The sequence below is a fragment of the Syngnathus scovelli genome, chromosome 14, assembly GCF_024217435.2.
Source record: "Syngnathus scovelli strain Florida chromosome 14, RoL_Ssco_1.2, whole genome shotgun sequence".
Classification (NCBI taxonomy): Eukaryota; Metazoa; Chordata; class Actinopteri; order Syngnathiformes; family Syngnathidae; genus Syngnathus; species Syngnathus scovelli.
The window spans coordinates 7,954,711-7,976,164 of NC_090860.1; the positions used below are offsets into that span (position 1 = coordinate 7,954,711).

Sequence of the window (21,454 nt, forward strand, 5' to 3'; positions counted from 1 at the left end):
GTCCCATTATGACTAATTCATGTCATAAAAAAAGGCCATTAGCGAGCACTTGATGGAGGCGCCGCACAGTGTTTAATCACACTTAATATATGCATGCATAACTATCAGGCAGGGGGAAAAAAAAATGAGCAAAACGAATTCATCTTGCTCTCAGGCACCTTTGCACCAGTGAGGGGAAAAATAGTTGGTGCAGAAAAGGGAGGGATTGAAAGATGGAAAGAAAATAAAGCAATGGAGATGAGAAGAAAAGGGAAGAGAGGGACAATTAGGAAGGTCATCAGTGAAAGTAAATCATACAACTCTCTTTTATATTTGACTGTCTCCTACCATGTTTACACCTTTTGCTAACAGCACACACAACCTGTTAGACTGCAATTTTGTGCTCGCATTTAGGTTTCTTCGTAAAACCTTGTGATTTAAGTAGATCATATGCAACACACCCACCAACAGCGTGCGCAATCTGAACAAGCAATTTAATGCCTGCTATTTGGGATCCTGACAAATTGCTTGTGGTTTGTGGTTGTAAAACTGCACTGCATCATACTGAGACCTTTAGTTGCTTTCCTTATTTAGGCAAAAAAGAAAAAATCTGCTCTGAGGCAGTGCAGTTATACACAGATGTAAATTATACTATTTATAATAAACACAGTTAAATCATAATTAAATTATCAAAATAATCTATTTTTTTTATAGGTTAAGCATCATTAAGCTAATCATTTCGGGTGTCTGGCCAACAACCAACTTTGGGAAACTGCAAAAAAGTAAAATATTTTAGAAAAAGTCGAATATACAGTTTTTTATGACACTACATCAAACATTTAGATCTACATTTTAAATCCAGCAACCATTCAGAAAATATCACAAAATGTGACCTGAAACACAAACAATACTCAAAACACAAAAAGTGTGAAGGACATCAGATAAGTCCATTTTCACTCCGCGGGGCAGTGCAGTGAGTGTTGGAGCCCGTCTTTGTGTTGATGCACAGTGGCGTGTGTGCTGTTGCCAAGGGATTGCCATGGTTACGAGGTGCCAGCCAACCATCTGACTCCTTTTCTCTACAAGTGGCAGCGCCTTGCATCCTTTCTGGGTGGTGACAGGCCAAGCCGAAGCCTCCCAGCGCTGCTAACTGGACGAGACAGCGCATGCAGTGGGACCACGAAAAGCGTGAAGATGGCAACCCATCGATCCAAAACTGTGTGTGCGTGCATGAAAGTGTCAGAAAAAGAGCCAGACAAAAAAGGTTGCTGGATGGACTGGATCGGCTGGAGGCCATGAATTATATATGGAGCCAATCTGTTCTAAGGGCAAGCGGTCTCGTGGCGTCAAACCACACCCACACACAAAAATGGACCCCTGTGCACACCTGCACACAAATAAAGGCAGCTTTTAACATATTAAATCCTGAGAAAAGCTGCTCTTCTCTTCGCTCTACTCTGCTACTCCCCCCGCTCCCCCTCAAACATCAAACAGCTCAGAATGGATGGAGGAGAATCCATTTATTTGGCCCATCTAATGAAAACACAGCACTGCACAAGCCTGCCAAGACTGCAAGCGACAAAGTGCCAAAGGCACGATACCCATTCCTGACATTCAAGTACTCCTCTTATTTATTTAGGAAATTTACTTACTAAGGAGGTCAGAAATGAATTATTTGGCAAGGATTTGCCTCGGAGCACTTCTCTCCTCTCTTCTTACATTTTTCTCCCTGCAATTTTCCTTTGATTTATAGCTTTTCTTTCCTCGCTAAGCTTTGCTCTTCTTCTACTAAGTGCTTATTTTATCGACAGCGCCCTTTCCTACAGCTCCAGGAACTTTTTGTAGAGTATCGCCGGCAGCGTTAAAGTCATTTGAAAAGGCAAGTCTGTCTTTAGAAGATGCTGCCAAGAAAAGCTTACACCTTTCAATTAATCTGGCTGCTCTCCTTTCCATAATTTGCCACCATATCTCCAAAGCCCTTAATAAAAAGCAAAAAACTAAATTCCTCCATATCGGCATTTGATTAATTGATTGTTGTAATTCTGTTGATGTGCCATATTATGTATGTAAGGAAGAAACGTCAAGGGTACAAATTAGTATCTGTTCGGGTTACAAACCGAGGATAAGTCCTTGTACGCTAAACATACAATTTGAATCTCAATGATGTCTGTTTTTGTATCTCTGCCTATAACGAAGGGAGCAGGCAGCTGTGCAGTTCACTCGGGGTCGACGCATCAAAGTGGGAAAGCCGACATGTGCAACGACTAACAACTTGTTTCTCAGACGGGGAGGAACTAGGTCTGAACGTTTCGGAATGTTGCACTGAGATCCGGGAGAGCAAACGGGGCACTGGAGCCTTTAACTGTAGGTTTTCGAAGGCCAATTTTCCCCTGATCTCCCTCAGATGTTTTAAAGTGGGATCTGAGGGAGGAAAACATAACAAGGCAGCTCTGGAAACAGCGAAGAACAAAAAAGCAAATTGGGAGGAAGAAAGACAGAACGGGATAAAAGAGTCTAGGGTAGGATAACAGAGCAGAGACGGAGAGGGGGATACAGTCGGGAGCACTGGTAAAAAAAAAAAAAAACAGGTGAGGGGGAGGGAAAACACAAGCGCGGAATGATTGACAGCAGATCAGAACAACAGTTTTGGCAAGCAGATTTAAGAGATTCTTTTTTCAAAACATTTACTTCAGTTGTGGTTTTACTCCAAAGATGCTGCAGTGAAAATAATATTCAATTTACCTAATGAAGCTCCAAAGAAATGCAAACATAGAGCACATACCGTATTTTCCGGACTATAAGGCGCACCTTCAATGAATGGCCCATTTTAAAACTTTGTCCTTATATAAGGCGCACCGGACTATAAGGTGCACCATTAATGCATCATGTCAAATTTTTTAATCCAAATCAAATCATTTTATCTTTTTTATTTCAACTTCAGATGCAACAAATTACTTTATAATCGCCAAATAATGATCCATAGTCTTCTTGATTCATGATGCATAGTCTTCAGCGGGCCACTTATGATTGATTTCATTACATAATGCTTCGGGCCAGTTTTAATTTAGGAATTTGGTCCATATATAAGGCGCACCGGACTATAAGGCGCACTGTCGGCCTTTGAGAAAATTTTAGGCGCTCCTTATAGTCCGGAAAATACGGTATATGTATACAGTGCTTTTGTCATTTGCGCTGATTTAAAAAATCAACCTCAAATTTGAAATATGAATAAATGCTCACAAATGTCAATTTACCTCCTTTGCCTCCCCTCTTGATGTGTTTTTACAAAACCAACAGGAGGAAACTCAGCCCTTCTTCTCTTGAGGTAGCCATGTTTGCACAAGTTCCCTTGGCTAGGTTCAGCAGGAGTTTACAACCACACATAAGATCCCAAAACAGCCCCACCATTGCAAACACTAAATATATATTCAGCCCCGATGGAAAAATAATATCCCAAAACTCGTATACTGTTATGGCATCAAAGTGCTTTGCATTCGTGTGAAGGTGCTCGGCGGCTTCTCTGTCTCTTGCGTTTTCATTGTGTAACCTGTGGTTTACTTCTTTTTTTATGTCTCGACAGTGCGGCATTCAAAGCTTCGCACAAGCCATCATTTCTCTGTGCAAGAAATGACACTCGGTGTACAGTGTCTGCTATCAAAATGTCACGCTTTTTTACTAGTTTTGTGAAAATAGGGATAGTTGACAAATGGCTCATGGAAGTGTTGCACCCCTGAGAATGAACTCTTTCGTTCATAGCCTCCCTTTAGTAAGAGGGGAAATACTATATTATTTTAGTATAGGCGAAGTATTGGAATTTTTTTCTGCTAGAAACAAACTCAAAGACAAAAATGTATGGATGCAGCAATCACCGCATCATGATCATCCAATCACAGCTCATGTCTGTGGGTATGACATTTTTTTTTTTACTCACTTTCAGGACCATTGTGATATAGTTAATTGCAAGTACCTGCTATGCGTTGCATTGTTTGGGCCTGGCATGGGTGCTGCTGCTGCCACCTCCAGTGTCTTGCGGTTAGAAGTGCCCGAAGGAGGAGGGCCCATTCCGGGTCCTGCTTGCTGAGGCATGCTGGGGGAGCTGGGTGCCACGGTGGGATACCCTCTGTTTTGGTTTCCCGGTCCATGATTACGTCCTCCGGGTATGGTCTGACCAGGACCGTGGCCGTGCATGGGGCTGCTTGAGTTCATGGCCAGACTGTTGTTTGTGCCGCTGTAGTTGGAAGGCCGAGGGTAGTTCCCTAGTGAAGACAAGGTCCGTTGAATAAAATGCACTTTTTCACATTCTCTTTTCGAAGCACATACAAGCAGTAGGACACATGACTTACTGGCTAGACATCCTTACACCTCTATCAGTGACAAAACCATCCATCAAACTAGTAATCCCTCCACGGGTGAAGAATGAAAAGTGTAAAGAACTGAGTTTAATTCCGATTCACGGCCATCACAACCTCCACTGGAGGGCCAGAAATCATTTGCGGTTGTTGGCCTGGCGACATTCTTCATAGCAGCAGGTTGCCGATTCGCCTAGGGAACGATTGCCAAGCTTAAGGCTGACTTTGCGAAACACTTGAGACAAGCTTTAATCTGCAGTAAATGCTTTCTTGCTACCCTGGTGTGCTGCATGCCTGCCAAGCCAGAGGCTTTCCTAAGGCACACTTAAACCCCTCCATTTTGGCTCTAAAAGCCCAGTTTCACTCCAGCATTTGCTGCAATGAGAGCTGACAGAAAATCACCAGCCTGTCAAAGACAATGTGTACATACATTCGGTCACAGCAAAACACAATAAGTGCAGTACACACACACACATGCACAAAAGCTCGCTCACACGCAGAGACCATTACGTGACGCCCTGTAGCTACTGGGCTCTTTTCACCAAGATCTTCCACCCTGGGACAAATCCCTTGAAAAGTATAGAATGGAAATGCGGCATCTTTCATTGTGATGGAGGCTATTTATTTTGATTTGATTATGGGTACTTTAGTAGGCCCTCCCTGCTTAATCCTCTGAGAATATGTCTGGAAAAGGGGATCAAGGCCCTTTAAAACCTGCAGACTTTTCCTCCACTGGTGTTCCAAATGACAATATTCCACAAAATGTTTCAGAAAATGGAAAAGGCTTCTCTTTCTCCATGACATAAGCCTGCAAATCTAACAGGCAGAGAGAGTGAGAGTAACACAGGCGGGGTAAAATGTCTGTCCTCCAAAGCACAGAGACAGGATTTGTATTGGATCAAAATAAAAGTCTTCCCCCTAAAGCGAACAGCTGTGGTCGAATTTGTCCAGAAATTCGAACCAAATCCACGATTGGAAACGGGGGCCGAAGAAGCGAATTATTTTTGAGCGGGTTTTGCTGAGCCGGTAAGCTGACGCCTGTCACTGCTTTGTGAGGAAAGATTTGAAGAGAAGGGGTTACCGCTTAATGCACACAATTGCGGATCTCGAGTATACATTTCTATATTTCTTAATTATCAATCAATGACAAAAAAAAAAAAAAATCCTGACTGGATGAAGAATTTGAACGTTATACAGTAATTTCTTGTTTCCATGGCAGTCTCCAGAATAAAAATGCATTATTACCATTTCTGAGATTTGCAATAATGAGAGACATATTTTCTTGCACTGGCTCAGACAATGAGGACATTTCTGGGAATGAAGCCTCGTGGCGTCTTTCCTATCAGCCCGTGTGGACAGTTTGCCACAGATGAATAAGGCCGCAGTCAAGAACCCCTCACAGCCGTCTGTCTTTGGACAGCTGTTTAGCCCCAGGTTATGGCTTGGTGCCATACACTGGGTGGACATTTTATATTTCCTGGCCTCTGAGACAGACTTAACTTGCAGAATAACTCCCACAGAGTTGCTAAGATTACTAAGTACCATTTGGACCATCTCCATTCTTTTCCTATTTTAGCGGACGAGTCTCAAAAGTGACTTATCGTGTCTGAAAAGTGTTCACAAGTCTTTATTTGGAGCCAAATCTCACAGCAGAGCTTTGTGGTAGTGGAAAAAAAAGGAAATGTCATTAAACAGAGTGCTGCCCTGATATAGCACCTTCTAAATTGCTCCAGTCATGGATGATGTTGGCTCAGCAGACAAAAGAAAGACAAAGCAGCTTCTAGACAGCGTTCGCGTTAAGCTTTTCTGAAAGTCTCACTCTATCCCGACAAGAATCACTCACATCTTGAAGGATTGTGACTTTGTCAGGAGATTGTCTTCAAGGACAGATACGACACTTACTGAAAGTACAATAATGAAATTGTAGGCCAGGTATGATATAATTTTTTTTTTTTTTCAGGCTTGGTACCACTCAGATTCGATGACCAATGGGTTCACGTGATCTGGAGCAGCTGATTTTGGGTGAAGGATGACATCTAGTCAATTACCGTATTTTTCAAACTATAAGGCGCACCGGACTATAAGGCGCACCTTCAATGAATGGCCCATTTTAAAACTTTGTCCTTATATAAGGCGCACCGGACTATAAGGCGCACCATTAATGCATCATGTCAGATTTTTAATCCAAATCAAATCATTCTCCATTTTATCTTTTTTATTTCAACTTCAGACGCAACAAATTACTTTATAATCACAAACTAATGATCCATAGTCTTTTTGATTCATGATTCATAGTCTTCAGCAGGCCACTTATGATTGATTTCATGACACAATGCTTCAGGCCAGTTTAAATTTAAGAATTTGGTCCATGTATAAGGCGCACCGGACTATAAGGCGCACCGTCGACTTCTGAGAAAATTTTAGATTTTTAGACACATAAAAACTAAAACAGATTTTTGAGGATTGGGAGAAAACAAGGAGAAAGAGAATTTTCGTTTTATTTGTCCCTTTTTCTGTCTTTTTTCGTTCTCATTGTCAACTTCCTGCCTGCTTCTCGGCAACTTGCTACCTTTGGGGAATCATGGTATTATTTATAGCATAAAGAGGAGGGAGAAGAAGAAAGATGGTTCTTCGTTCACAATTACATGGAAATTCCCAGCAAAGTCACGCATCGGTCGGACACTATATTCAGTCCTGGTCTTAATCTCTGGAGTCGCGTGGGAGAGCTCAAGTGTGACCAAAAAGATTACTGTCCATTGCTCCCTCAGCAGGATGGACTGAGCATGTCTAACAGCCGAGACACTCATCAACAGCCACCAAGAACACTCCCCCCCCCACACATACACCCCGCAGGCTATGATGGAGAAATGTGTGATGGTTCATGATGCACTTTCCTGATTTGTGAGGTCCAGCAACATAAATTAGAGAACAGATAACATTGCTACGTGCTGTAGATGCCAAGGCCAGCAGCACTGGAACACGATGCATCGTCTTTTTAAGAACATCGTGTTTATGGTTTTGGACAGACAATGAAAGATGGATAACTGAAAAGAAGTGGTATGTAATTCTGACTTTACTAGATAGAACAATTCATGTTCCAATTTAGATAAAAATTCAGGTTGCCATACTCTGTTGTAAACGAAAGATCCCCTGTATTAGATTGCTGTAGATTGAATGTCCAATATTTGCTAGGCCAGCCTACAAATAGCAAAAATGTGTGTATTCTTGACACCTATTGAAATGCATTGGAAAAAGATATATATATTTTTTTAAAACACTACAAATTAAAAAAGAAAAGATTCAATATGACAAAAAATGGCAGTCAGGGTTAGGCCAAAATCCCCAAATAAAGAAACCAAAAATGTCAAATAATACTGAAAGAATATGTGTCTATGTGTGTGGGTTGTATTTTTTTTCCTTCCAACATCTAGCAACAGCCACCTCAGCACCTTTCCTGGCATGTCCAAACCAAAGATGGTCTGACGAGTTCCACACACTGACAATTTTCTCCCAAATACTGCACTCCCTCCCCCAGGATGTGGCTTGAGTCATGACTTGTCCATCTTAGGTGATGCGTGTGTGGCTAGAATTTAGAAACTCTGCAGGTTGGCCAATGCACTGAGGTTTCAAAAGCACTGCTTGCATGGTCATTAGTAGTGGAGTGCTTAATCCCTCGAGGAGAAGTTGGAGGTGGGGGGATGCGGGTGAGGTAGCTCGCTGTGTGGAGGAAGTGAAGCAATGGGTGGAAGAAAGAACACAGCCCAGATGGACTTTTCCTGTAATGGTATGACATCTTCCTCCCAAGTCAGTCTGTGCTGGCTCTAGACCATGCACAGGACTGCAAAACAGCTGTTGGGATTGGAGCGTGATATCAACAAAAAAATGCACATTTCATCATACTTGTCTGGTGTAGTGGGATTTCTTGTAACAATAAAAACTGCAAAAAGTACAACTACACCTTGTAGATCAGCAAACAATTTTCAAAATCAATCTGTGGATGTTTGGGGCATGTATCATTGCTGTAAATGTTCAACTGCACACTACACACTGATTGGTCACTGATTGGACTCTCCTGACACGGGCCAGCAGGCAGGCCAAGAAAAGCAAAGAGCAGAGTTCAGGAACTTGGAGAGATTTTCTGTATTGGATAATGGCTTATTAATTTGTCTGTGCGCTAGGGAAAGGGAAGGGAAGCAGATGGAGCTGTCACAAAGAAAGAAAAATTAGCAACAGATGTTCACTCTATTCATTACTATCATATGGGTCCTGGCTATGTCCTGGAAGCCCAATTTTATTCACCAGTTGGTGCTAGTATAAGGAAACTGCCTGCATATGGATGTAGACCTCAACACTTGGATTTTGTTCTTTTTAGCTGTTTAAATTATGTTAGCGTACACTACCGTTCACCTTGGTTTTCCATGAAAACCAACATAATTGCAAAAGGGTTTTTGAGGGATTTTTAGTCATCCGTTAGCTTTCTAACACGATTAGCAAACACAATGAAACATTACAACACTGGAGGGATGGTTGCAGGAAATACACCTATGTAGATGTTGTATTAAAAAAACAGATTTTTACAGCTAAAATCGTCATTTACCACATTAACAATGCATAGAGTGTATTCTTGATTAGTTTAGTGTTATCCTCATTGAAATATTTTTTTTAAATTTTTTTATTTGAATTTAATTTTAAAAATTAGTTCCCCAAGTTGGGGCTGAGGGTCGAGCTTATTTATTACTCATTCTTTGCCGATGACATAAATCTATAAATCAAAACATTCAAGCCAAGGAACGTATTTGAAATAATTAGTTTTTTTCACATGCTGGGGTAAAGGAGCATCTAAAAATGACTGGCAGTGAAGACTTGTAGTGGAGACCTATATTTGTAAAAGGTTAAACTAACATTTTTCGGATCAGTGTTGTGTAGCAGATTTTTCTCTCACCACTTAACACTTTCTGTCAATATTAGCTTTGATGATGCATCGAGTCTGCAGTCCATTTGTGTGTTGTCTATCTATAAGATATGATGGAAAATTTTACACAATTACAATATAAGTATTGAAGTGCACTTTAAAGCGTTAAACTCAGGAGAATAAAGAACCGTCACATAGCAATCAGACAGTGTCACGATTTCTGAGAAGCTGATGTTAAAATGTGTCATGTGACATGGGCTATAATAGCACAATTCCGCGGCTAAACCTTGATAAAATCATCATCATTCTGGAGCTACCTCACCATCTTTGCATGAGGAGGGCCAAGAGGTTAGTCTGCAGTTCAAATGTCTCATTAATATTTAGAGCCAAACCCACAGAGAGTCACACTTACCATACAAGACAAGCCACGATCGTGTATAAAATGTGTGTGTGTGTGCGAGCAAGTGGGAGCCGAAAAGAGCATGGATGTGTCTTTCAAAATAAATCCTTTAATGTTCCTCATTAACACAAAAGGAATGACATGCCAAGGCCCAGTGTGATTGCCAACTAAGGGCCAATTCCAAAAAAAGCCAATAAAAGAATAAAATATGATTTTACCATCAGATCGAGGCCAAAATCCTGTGTGACTTTAATAAGATTGAACGACACAAGGCAACACAAGAAGTGGATTTCATTAATATTATTTCAAACAAAAACCTTTTTAATAGTCGGATGGAGTTGTTTTATGCAGTTAAAACATCTCCAAGGAGTTGATGTTAGACAATTATGGTGTCTTTAGTGTACTGTGCTTTTCTAACCTTGCTGTCCGTACTGGGTTTCTTGAGGTCCGTAAGGGCCCGTGGGGCCACTTTGGGAGTAGGGACCCATCCCGGGATACAATGGGAACTGGGAGCCAGCCTGGTTTCTTGGCATGTTGGACACGAACCCTGAAATTCACACCGCAATTAAAACTTAATGTCAAAGAACATATATCCATGATTCATGTATAATATAAATATTGTCTTGATTATTATTTCATCTATACTTTTCCATAATTCATGTATGAGACTCAGAATACAGACACTTTGTATATGGATCAATTTGTATTATTTTGAAATACCAACTGAGCCAGGGAGCTTTTAACAGTCCCCCATCTTAAATAACATAATCACTCACAAACTACATTTTAAATGTTTATTTGAGTTATCCTGATCTAGTTTGATGTTTGCAATTATAATTAGATTACAAAATAATGGATAAAGTGGTTCAGAAAATGGACGGTTAGATGGTGTAGTAAGTTATTGTTAGAAGAATATATTTCTTTTAACTAATAAGCTGTGTTCTATTTGCTTTAGTGCACGTACAAGAAAGATTTCCTTTTCCCTCTCTCTCTCTGATATTCTTTTATCCCTTTGCTGTGAAACAATGCAATATGTCCTTTGTGGGCGGGTTGCATATGGCAGACTTGTTCACGTAACCTCGCTTGAAAGTTAATAGCAGCCATCTTGGATACATTTGTATTATCTCTTTCGATGAAGTTTCTACTGTTTCTGTAGAAATTCTGATTATATTCTTCTCGACAAAAAAAATAAATACATTTTTGCGACCGTAAATATGAACAAAAAGTCACCAAACTTTGCACACACATCAAACGGTATGCAAAACGGTGTGTATGTTGTCATACACAAGTCAAAAACGCCCTTTACGATTGAAAGCCGGGTTGCAACCTCAGACGTACAAAAAAAAATATCTACTCACAACTCTAGCTCTTAAAGTTTATCGCTCATGATCTCAAATTGCTTTTGTCACTCGCTGACAAAAGGGTTAAACTTTTCCCTGTGGCACCTGACCTGAATTTCTATTCACACACAAGACATTGGGGTCAGGATTTAGGAAAAATCTGGACTTAAGTCACAATGTCTTGTAAAATAAAGTAAACACTGTGTGAGCTTACACTGCAGACGGTGGCTTTAAACATTGTTGTGTAAGTGGGCAAAGAGCTCTGCGTGTACGGAATAAGCTGCTGATTTGACCACGGCTACTTCATTATTCTAAGCCGCTCCGTCAATGGGTACCTCAAAGCCTCTCAGGCTAAAACTTGCCTCAACCATTCAAATTGACATTTGGAGCAATCCTCGTCTGGGATCCACACTCTCAAGCCAGCATGTTCTTTTTTTAAAACCCACAGACACAAATGGGGAAAGGTCGCTAAATGGCCCTTGAAAGAGGAAAAAAAAAAGTGTGTGCATCTGTGTGTTAGATGACTCAGTGTGTCGGACGAGGTGCAAATGGATTTGTACGCTTGAACATAAACTTTGATAAGCATCCACTTTGTTACATGAGCATCCAGGAACAGACTCTTTTGCGAGTTTGGGAATTTGCAATAATTTGTATAATCCAAGACAAGAGACATTTCTAAAAAAAAATATTAAATCAATATGTTTATTTCTGTGGTTCAACTGCACTTTATATATTTTATTCTGAATAAATGAACATCATTTTTAGATGTGTTCTTTTTTTTTTTTTTTTACAGATTATCAAGAGAGGAGTAAAATATTACACGGCGGTTGTCAGCTGAAACTTTGCATTATTTTCTTTTTTTATTGGCATAATGTATTGGTTTGCATTAGACTGCTCAGAGTGTGTACCTAATGCATTGGTCAGTGTGTGTTTGCGTGTGCTTGTTTGTGTGCAAATAATTGTGCGTCTGACTGTATGGGGGCAGATAACAGACAATGGCAGCAATAAATACAGTGTGTGTGTACGGGGGAAAAAAAAAGACAGAGACCAAGACAGTTGGAGAAAAAGTGTGTGTGGGAGGGAAAGAGCAGTGATTGGGGCCTGAAAGTGCTTAGGCTGCGAGTGTTAGGTTTAAGGAGCGAGGACATTATTGTAATGTTTTGCTTCCATTAGGATGAGAGGATGTTGGGAGAGGAGGATGTGGAGGAGGGAAAAAATAGCATGTAATACCGCACTTTAAATTGCCTGGAAAATGGATGGAGGAGAAGAACAATGTGTAGAAAGCACTAAAAGCAAATAACACATTCAAGGATTTCTGTCTTTCTGCTTGGTTCACTCCCCGAGTATGCACACAAAGACGCACACACTCACATAAGTACACACAAAGCTCTCGCTCTTCCTGGCAGAGTGAACAAAGAAGGCAGTCGGCAAAGGATGCATGGGAAAAAAGTGGGAAGAGACATTCAGCATATTTATCGAAATGAAGAGACGAGAGGGGCTCTTAAGGGAGGCAAGCACTTGAGCAAAGTGGGTGTGTTTGGGTGAGAGCTGTGTATGACTGTGTGTGCGAGGGGGCGTAATTCTTGCTCGGGGAAACCACAAAAAACAGCACTTTCTAACCAGCATTGTATTTTCTTTCGACTGGAATAGGGAGAGTTTAGAGGCATTAGAAAGCAGCATTAAATCTCCAAGTGGATTTTCATCTTGCTGAGAAATAACCTTCCACAGATGCACCCTCATCCACTCCCCATGTCTGTCTGACTGATGCTGACACAGGGAGAGCATTCTATTTACGTTAGATCCCGGTCTGTGTTGTGTTTGTGGCAATGTGTAAAATGATGAACACTGCTGTGTCTACAAACTGAGAGTTGACCAACAATACCAAAAAGCACCTACAGAATGACTTTATATTAAACTTTTACAAACTAAACTTTGGTAAAAATAACACACTGAAGGTATTATTGCATCATTCTTCCTACCCATCCAAAATATGGTAATATGAATATGAAGAGACTGGTGATTTATTTCTTTATTTCTTTCTTTCTTTATTTATTTATTTCTATTCATTTTTATTTATGCTTATTTTTATTTATTCTTATTTATTTATATGTAGATTTACATATACATATACATCAAGAATTTGTATTTATTCTTATTTATTTATATGTATATTTACATTTACATTTTATATTTCATATATATATATATATTTTTAAAGAACTAAAAGCATTAGATGTCTGTACTGTGTACATACCTCGCTCCTGAGCCATGGGTGAGCGGGTGACTGGTGGACGGGATCCATCTGATCCATTCCCAGAGCTCTGCTGGTTAGAGGTGGAGCCTTCAGGAAGACAAAATCAGAATATGAAATTACAGAAGTCTTACAGTGTATTGTACAAATGAATTTTACGCTTTTATGAAGAGACGAGGGCTTTCACAATCACACGGAGCACTCAACTCAATCATCATCCGTACAGTTCCATGTGTTCACAATCAAATGCACTTCTAAAGGACATGTTGAGTCTTTTGACCCTGTGCCAGCGTAAGCATTAACACATGGGAACCATCCCATGTGGGAACCCGGAGCCATTTGTGGCTCATCGATTCGTGCTTGTGCGTCTTCAGGCTGTGCAGGTTCTATTGAAATCCAATAAGAAGTTGAGAGTCTGATTAGGACAATGGCAGACAAGGACTGTAGTAGATTGATTTGGCTTGCAGCAAGGAGAGAAAGAGGCAAATGTAACCTTTTATTTTTAAATTCAGGCCTTTAAACAGCTTCCCGCCTTCAAACTGGCTGTTTATGAGACGCATAATTCACAAAAAATCTTCGGCTGCAAATCCATTCACAAAATGATTTCGGTGGATGTTAAGCTATCGTGCAGCAGAGACGATGTGAATAACTACCTAATATTTATCAATTAATTTTTACATGTGTGCCTATGTGTGTATGTGTTGTAGCTGCCAAAAGTAGCGTTAATACATGACTGGAGGTGGCACACTCCACATAAACAAACCCAATTAAGTCAACATAATTGCTTCGCATAAAACTGCATAAACAACATTTCATTCCGCCAGGCCGCCTACAGTCACAGGCACTCACACACGTGAAAGTAATAAAAGTAATTGCACACATACGTAAATAAACACGCTAAAGTACACAAGGAAACACACATGAACACAAAGGCATTGGGTATGTGCCAAAAATGTATCTCAATGACGCACACACACACACACACACACACGGACCCCTGCCTCACACATGAGTGGATCCGGCGGCACTGCTTCAAAAGGAGAATATTCGATTAGTTAGTCTGTCAACATGTGGCAGGAGGGAAGGGAAAACATCCGTGTGCAATCGTTGAAGCAACCCTCAGATAACGGGAAACGTTATCTGCATGCCTCTGTGTGTAGAGGATGAAAATACTTCATCTAATGTTTGTGTGGAAGTACAACGACAGCATTGCAGGAACACTTATGATGTCACCCCACATTGGATATTTATTGACTTTATTTAGTGGTGTCAGTAAAATGAATGACTGATTTAACAAGCACACCACAATTTTTTTTTCTTGTGGCCTTACACCAATTGAGTTCACCATATGAGTTCACACATGTAGTACGTAACGTGTTATTTGAGTGTTTCACGAAATCGGAAACACAAAACTAAATCCATAATAATTATAAGATAAAATTCCTTCAAAATTTAATCAATCCATCAAAACAAAGTCTGACTAGATGGAAAAAAAAAGTTGTTCCTTCAGCAAGAATCCCAGTGAAATGAAATCTAGCATTTCCATTCAAGAAATTTAACTGCTAACGGGATGCTGACTGGATGGGAAATAAAAGTGAAAATGATTTATGCAATTTTGTATTTATACAGTTGTTTATGTATTTTGTGTTTATTATATGCTTAAATGGATGAGTGTGGACATATGCACATTATATATTTCTATATAAATGGTTGGATTATTTACACTCTTACTTTGTTCCAGAATGATGCTACACAAAACGGCAAGCATATTGTAGTTAATTCCAAATTGTTTGTATAAAAATCAAACGTACTAATAAACCTATACACAGAAAACAACTGCTAACTATTTGTCCAACATCACTAGCTTAGTTGGGCAGATAATGTGGACTTTTCCTGCAAAACAATGCAGTGACCTGCCGATGTGTGAGCGTGTGTGTGTGTGTGTGTGTGTGTGTGCCTGCGCGCAGGGATGCATGCCAGGCATCAGCTTTGCTGTCAGACCCTGTTTGCTTGGATGGCAGACTGATGGTGGCAGCAGATTGTGTTGGAGCTTGTGTGTGCACTTCTATGCACCGTGTACTACAAAGCGATGCAATGTTTTGCTTAACATGAGACAAACAACAACAACAACAACAACTGGGCTTTTGTATCTATGCGAGCATGATTAAGTGTGATGACAAAAAGAAAATAGAAAAACAATACAAAACAAAAAGTCTCATTGACGAGGAGAACATCGCAAACAGATAAGAAAGGAGTAGCGTAAGTTTGATAAAGCTTCAGCCCCTCCCTGACTTCAGCTTCCAGCACTTGGTAATTATTTCACTACCAATTAGTGTCCAAACAAAGCCTATCTCTCCCTGACAACCTCGTCTCCCCTGTCCTCCCTCCTCTCCTCACCCGAAATGCCATTAAATAATTATGCTTAAATAAAACAAACAGGCTCCACAGTGAGTCCTGGCACGCTTAATCTGTACCATTAATAATTCATACACTGAATCTCTGACACGCAGTTCTTCACCATGTGCTGCCGGGAGAGAGAACTAAATGTCAGCAGTATATCATTTCCTGTATACACGCGAAAAATAATAATAGTTTGTATGGAAATGCTTCTGCCATGCAGGTCGTCTTACTAGCTTTGCATGTGAGTGTGTGTGTGTGTCATTTAAAAGCTTGTGTTTATCTAATTGTAGGAGACTCACTGCGCATATTTTTACCTGACCTGCATAATCTATGCCATATGTGTCAAACTCAAGGCCCGGGGGCCAGATACGGCCCGCCACATCATTTTATGGGGCCTGCAAAGACAAATTGTGCATCAAATTCGTGTGTCATTACTAGAATTGCAAATTGTCTTCACTTTTAATAATATCTTTTTTTTCAAAATATTTGACCAGTTTTTACTTGTCTGATTTGAAAACGAGTTATTTGTCAGTTTGTTTTGTAGCTTTTACTGTATATAATATGAGGTGCTCATACATTTACTTGGGTTCCTAGTCATAATGGCCCTCCGAAAGAAGCTATGACTACAATGCGGCCCGCGAAAAAAATGACTTTGACACCCCTGATCTATGCATTCGTATATTTTAACTATGCATGTTTGCGTGCGAATACTAAACGTTTGCTATATTTTATTAAGAAGACATCTTGCCAATGTGTTGGAGTTTATGAAAAAGACTTCCTGCATGGTAAAGTCCGAGTGTGAGCGTCAACAGGAGGATAACGAGGGGTTATTTTGCATTTCATTGAGGAGTCAAATAACACAAATTCAATTGGTATATAAAGACACTTCGTGAGCACAATGTCGCCATATTTTTCTTACGCTATGAGGCAGCAGGGTGAAAAAGTAATGGAAGTTCATTGCATTTATTTTGGGGAGATAATGCTCTTCTGTAAAAAAAACAACACAAAAACACATTTTATATTCCTCTTCCGCAAGTACTATTAAGGCAACCCGGAGTTTTCTTTTGAAGAGAGGGTATGTAGTCTTTGAAGCTTTTTTACATCAGGATTTCAAACGCAAAAGCTTGTTAAGTTCAAAGCTGAGGGGGAGGACTTGTGGCCATATTTCTGTTTTGTTTCAGGGCTCGACTAATATTAAGCTTCAGAGTAACTGCGAGGGCGTGTATGTGCCTACAAATGAGTCTATGTGCCATGGTGCATGTCGTGCCAATGATAAAAAGTCCAATATAGAATTTTGGACCAGACCTGAGCAGATACCCTGGTGCCCCGAAAAAAAGTCCCTCGGGCTCCTCAAGTGGTCCTCATGGGCTACTTAGTGTCTGCAAGCACCACGTTGGTGACCCCTCCCTTGCATACTGTTTGGGTTAGATTTGACCCATTTTGACATCCTTCAAGGTCATTGAAATTTAATTACTTTTTCCAAAATGACCTCAAATACACAAATTACAACATTATTTTTGTACAAGTACTACATTTTTTAACACTGAAGCTGCACAATGTCAAATTTGACCTGTGTCCACTAAAACGGAGCTAATATTTATTAGAATCTGTTTATTGTAATATATGAAATGTAATGTATATAATATATAATTTATCATAATTTCTTTTAAAATCTTTGAGCACTGTCCTATACAGAGTACAGATACCTAGTACTTTTGACACATAAAATTGAATTAAAACAATGATAGAATATTACTTTTTGCAGATGATGGTTTGGAGGATTTACTCAGTGTCAGATTTTTAGTATTTTAATTAATTGTGGCTGGTATCAGCAGCCTCCATAAGTGTACAATAACTAAAAATAAGCCCCGTAACAGTCCGATACGATACCTGGTATCCTTCCTTGATACAGAAAATTTTTATGAGGATATTCTTTGCACAGGCAAAATTGACCCAGAACATATGTGAGCATGGAAATGAACAATATGTAAGAGTTAAAAGGAGGCGTGAGGAACATTTATTTTAATTATAGCCGGACACAGCTAGGTACCGGTTAAGGGTTCCCACATGTTCTTGTGGGTGATAAACCCTGCCCTTTTGAAGAAGCATGGGACATTTTTCCAAAAGTCAGGATATGACAGTGAACTCAAGAGAGAAAGGGCTGCTTCAGCACTGTCTCTTAATGCAACCCTTCGGCTGTAAATGTACACACACCTTCCGCAGCCAACACACCCACAACAAGGTAATATCTCCATCTTGACTTTATTGGCGAGAGGAAAATAAACAAGAGGCTCCAGTAATGGTGGTTTAGCTCTCAATGGGTATAAGCCAATGTCTCTCCAAGCCAGCGGCTGATGCCAGTTTAACTAGCCCTGCAGGGGACGAATGCAGGCCTGCAGTGGCTCACAAAACAAGCGCTCTCACTCTCCAGAGATCCTCATTACTTTCAGCGCTGAGTAGCAAGTGTAAGTAAAACAAAAGTGCAGCTTAAGCTAAAAATGCAGCGAGCAGGATAGAGAGGAGGGAAAGGGAAGTACATAATTGAACACTGTACTCCAATTTGAATCTACCACTTGGATGGAGTCCGAAAATATATTTTACAAAATGGCTTCTCGAATATGTATTTATTTGCAGTGTGAATTTGTTACTGGAGGGGAGGACATTTTTCTGTTTTTAGGTCAGAGGGGCAGAGAGGTGGGAAAAAAGAAAGATTGGAATGGTGGGAGGTTTAATGTGCAAATGGGAAAGGGAGGAAGAAGATAAAACAGAAAGGCAGAAGAGGGAAAAGAGCGCTTCAGGAGCAATTGAAGGAAAACAGGGAGGAGGGGAAACACAGGCAAGAACAGGGATGGAAAGATGGGCCTGGTTCCTCGGTGGGAGGCCAACACCACAGCAATGCTCCGAGCGAATACAAACACAGAGAGGGGGTCGAGGGGGTGGATATGAGGAAAAGTGAGACACAAGAGGGAACAGAGGAGAGAGAAAGAGCGTGATGAAAGTAATATGAGGCCGACAGAGGGGCAGGCAGTGCCACAGGCGTGTTCCCATGAAGGCTCTTTGGGAGTGGTGCGACCAGGAAAAAGAAAAAAAATCCGTTCCGCTCCCTCCCCACGACATCAAAATTCAACCCCCTACTCTCTCTCATAGCCTTCTTGTAATAACTTGCACCCCTAACAGAGGAAAAATAAGTTTGAATGAGCATTCCCGTGGCATGTTTTCCACTTGGATATTCTTTAGCTTGCAAATGAGTTTCCGTCTGTGCTCGAGGAAGTCATTTACTGGCAGCATTATCAACAATGGCTACCTTGGAGCATGCCGCTCTCATTTGTGCTGAATCCCTTCCAGGCGTCTGTGCCTGACCTTTGTGCGGAAAATACACCGCAAAAGATATCTTTACATCGGTGGTACTCGTATGATCAGAAATTGGAATACTAATGTGTTTTCTTGCCCAAATTACAAGTAAACCACAGGCTGTGATAGAAATGATGGAGAGGAAATGGAAAATAAGTTGGACCCTTGAGCAAACCGATTGGACCACTCCAGCCTTGTTCACTCAGTGCCGTATATCTGCTTACCGTATTTTCTGCACTATAAGGCGCACCTAAAAACCTCCAATTTTCTCAAAAGCCGACAGTGCGCCTTATAATCCGGTGCGCCTTATATATGGACCAATATGGATTCGTGGATGCGGACTAATTTATTAAAGTAAGCTTTACATGTTTATTTTGTGTGTTGTGTGATATTAACGTTTGAGCAACGTTGAGTTATTGAAATATTGTTATTGTTTTCACTATTTCGAGTGTTACTGTATTGTGATTGCATTAACGTTTGAGCAACGTTGAGTTATTCATTCTATGCACCTTATAATCCGGTGTGCCTTATATATGAACAAAGTTTTAAAATGGGCCATTCATTGTAGGTGCGCCTTATAATCCGGTGCGCTTTATAGTGCGGAAAATATGGTTCATATCCTAAAAAGATGGAAATAGTGTGAACAGATGAGACTCTTATTGGAACATATACAGCGTCCATAATTAGGACAGGCATTATCGAAAATGGACGGATGGATGGAAATGGAAGCGCTGAGATAGGGCCATGCCCGCAAAATGATCAAATGATATAGCAAGATACATATAAATGTGATGTATAATTTTTTTATTCTAATGATGTGTTCCTAAGACATCTGGGAACCATTTAAAACTGTGAAAAAAAGTGTTGTTTTGGTATCAAACTGGTGCTGACTGTCTGAGGGTAATGGCCACAGTTCTTCTCCATGTTAGTTCAAACTAGCATAATAATTTTGCTTATAGTAATACGAGTGAAGCTAATGTCAGCTAGCTAGTTAGTGTTCACGGCATTGTGCACAGCATTCAACACGTTATTGGTTGAAACGAGTCCAATAACTTGTCAGAACTAAGCCCACACACACTTCCAATGATATAAACATCATTTTATCTGAATGTCACAGGTGAGATGCTCCCTATATATAAGAAAAACATGTTTTTTGCTCAATGTCAAACAACTCCAACTGAGAGCTTTGAATCTTTGACTCTTTTCAAGCAACCCAACTGTGCTGTTTCATTCCACTTTGCACTCATCTGGATGAGAGTCAAATATCTTCTCACCTTCTTCCCAAAGTTTCAAAAAAGGGTAAAATTATTTAAATAACACGAGTCAGTGTGAAGAAGGTGTTTGTTTATGCGTGTGGAACTGAGGAGGTTGACGCTTGAGCAATGTGATTTCTGCTCGATTGTCACAAATCTAGCGCAACAGGAAAATCAATTTGGCCCAGTGTGGGCTTTTTGGTTTCCAGGAGAGCAAGGCGAGGGCCGGATAATGTTCCAGTGTATTGGATTTTCTTCACAGAGCGACTGGGAAAGAGAGAGGAACGCAAAAATGTGGGAATCGCAGGCATGCCTTGATAGATTTGTGTAAGTGTATGGGTGTATGATAGCCAGGCAATGTCAGTCTCCCACATACTCACCTCTGACTGCAGCTCTATCACAGTCACATCCCAGCAAGCAAGCATTTATAAGTGATTTGTATGTGCAACCATGTGTGCCGCTACAAAGCCTATGCCCTGCCTAGCTGCTGTGTTATTTTTCAAATATATTGTGTGTAGGTGTTTGACAGCCAGGTGAAAGGATGACATGATGAAATTGCTCTCTGACCGCTGCCATGGTGCGTGTCGTCCTGTGAGAGCTCAGCCGTGTGACGTGCCGTGTGAGAGGATGACAACATCACTCTGCTGCTTAAATGCTTGGGAGACTTAACATGGCATCCATAAATGTTTAGGAAATAAAAAGTTTGGCTTTCAATAAGGAATATTATATATGTTACACTGTTGCGAATAATAAAAACCTGCAAGTTATTGACGCCCATTAAAAGGTAATTGCCAATAGATGTCACAAGATGGAGAAAAGAGCAATTTTATTCATAATGGCTGTGGACTGACTAGTTAAAACTAATTCCATCAACTCAACATATTTGCTTGGCCAATGGTTTTATATTTGACACAAAAACTGAAAATAGTTTGGTTTTCCACAATAAAAACTAAGTATAGGTTCCTGGGAATTGACAAATTTGCAGATGCACTGTGATTAGTTCCAGGGTCAAAATGTGGCCCATCATAAATCCCTTAACTGTGCAGGCAATGTTTTTTATATCTGAATAATTATAACCGCTAGAAAAGTGCAAAACACACTAATAATAAAATGAAAAAACAAATTGTAACAACACATCTCATGGATTTCTGTTGTCATCTCAGAGAACATTAGTTGCCATTTTGTGTTTTTACAGAAAGAGTTTGAATGTAATTTAAAA

At 40.3% G+C, this 21,454-nt stretch overlaps 1 protein-coding gene across 2 annotated transcripts in view; it reads right to left on the reverse strand.

Annotated features, from left to right (window-relative positions):
• The window catches only part of arid1b (AT-rich interactive domain 1B), a 130,434-nt gene that overhangs the window by 18,694 nt on the left and 90,286 nt on the right, over positions 1-21,454 (reverse strand). For both annotated transcript variants that reach the window (XM_049740558.2, XM_049740559.1), the window contains 3 exons: positions 13,235-13,321; positions 10,059-10,187; positions 3,947-4,235 (listed from right to left, as the gene is read on the reverse strand). In XM_049740558.2, the coding sequence (XP_049596515.1) occupies positions 3,947-4,235; positions 10,059-10,187; positions 13,235-13,321 (505 nt within the window). The remainder of the gene's footprint in view (positions 1-3,946; positions 4,236-10,058; positions 10,188-13,234; positions 13,322-21,454) is intronic.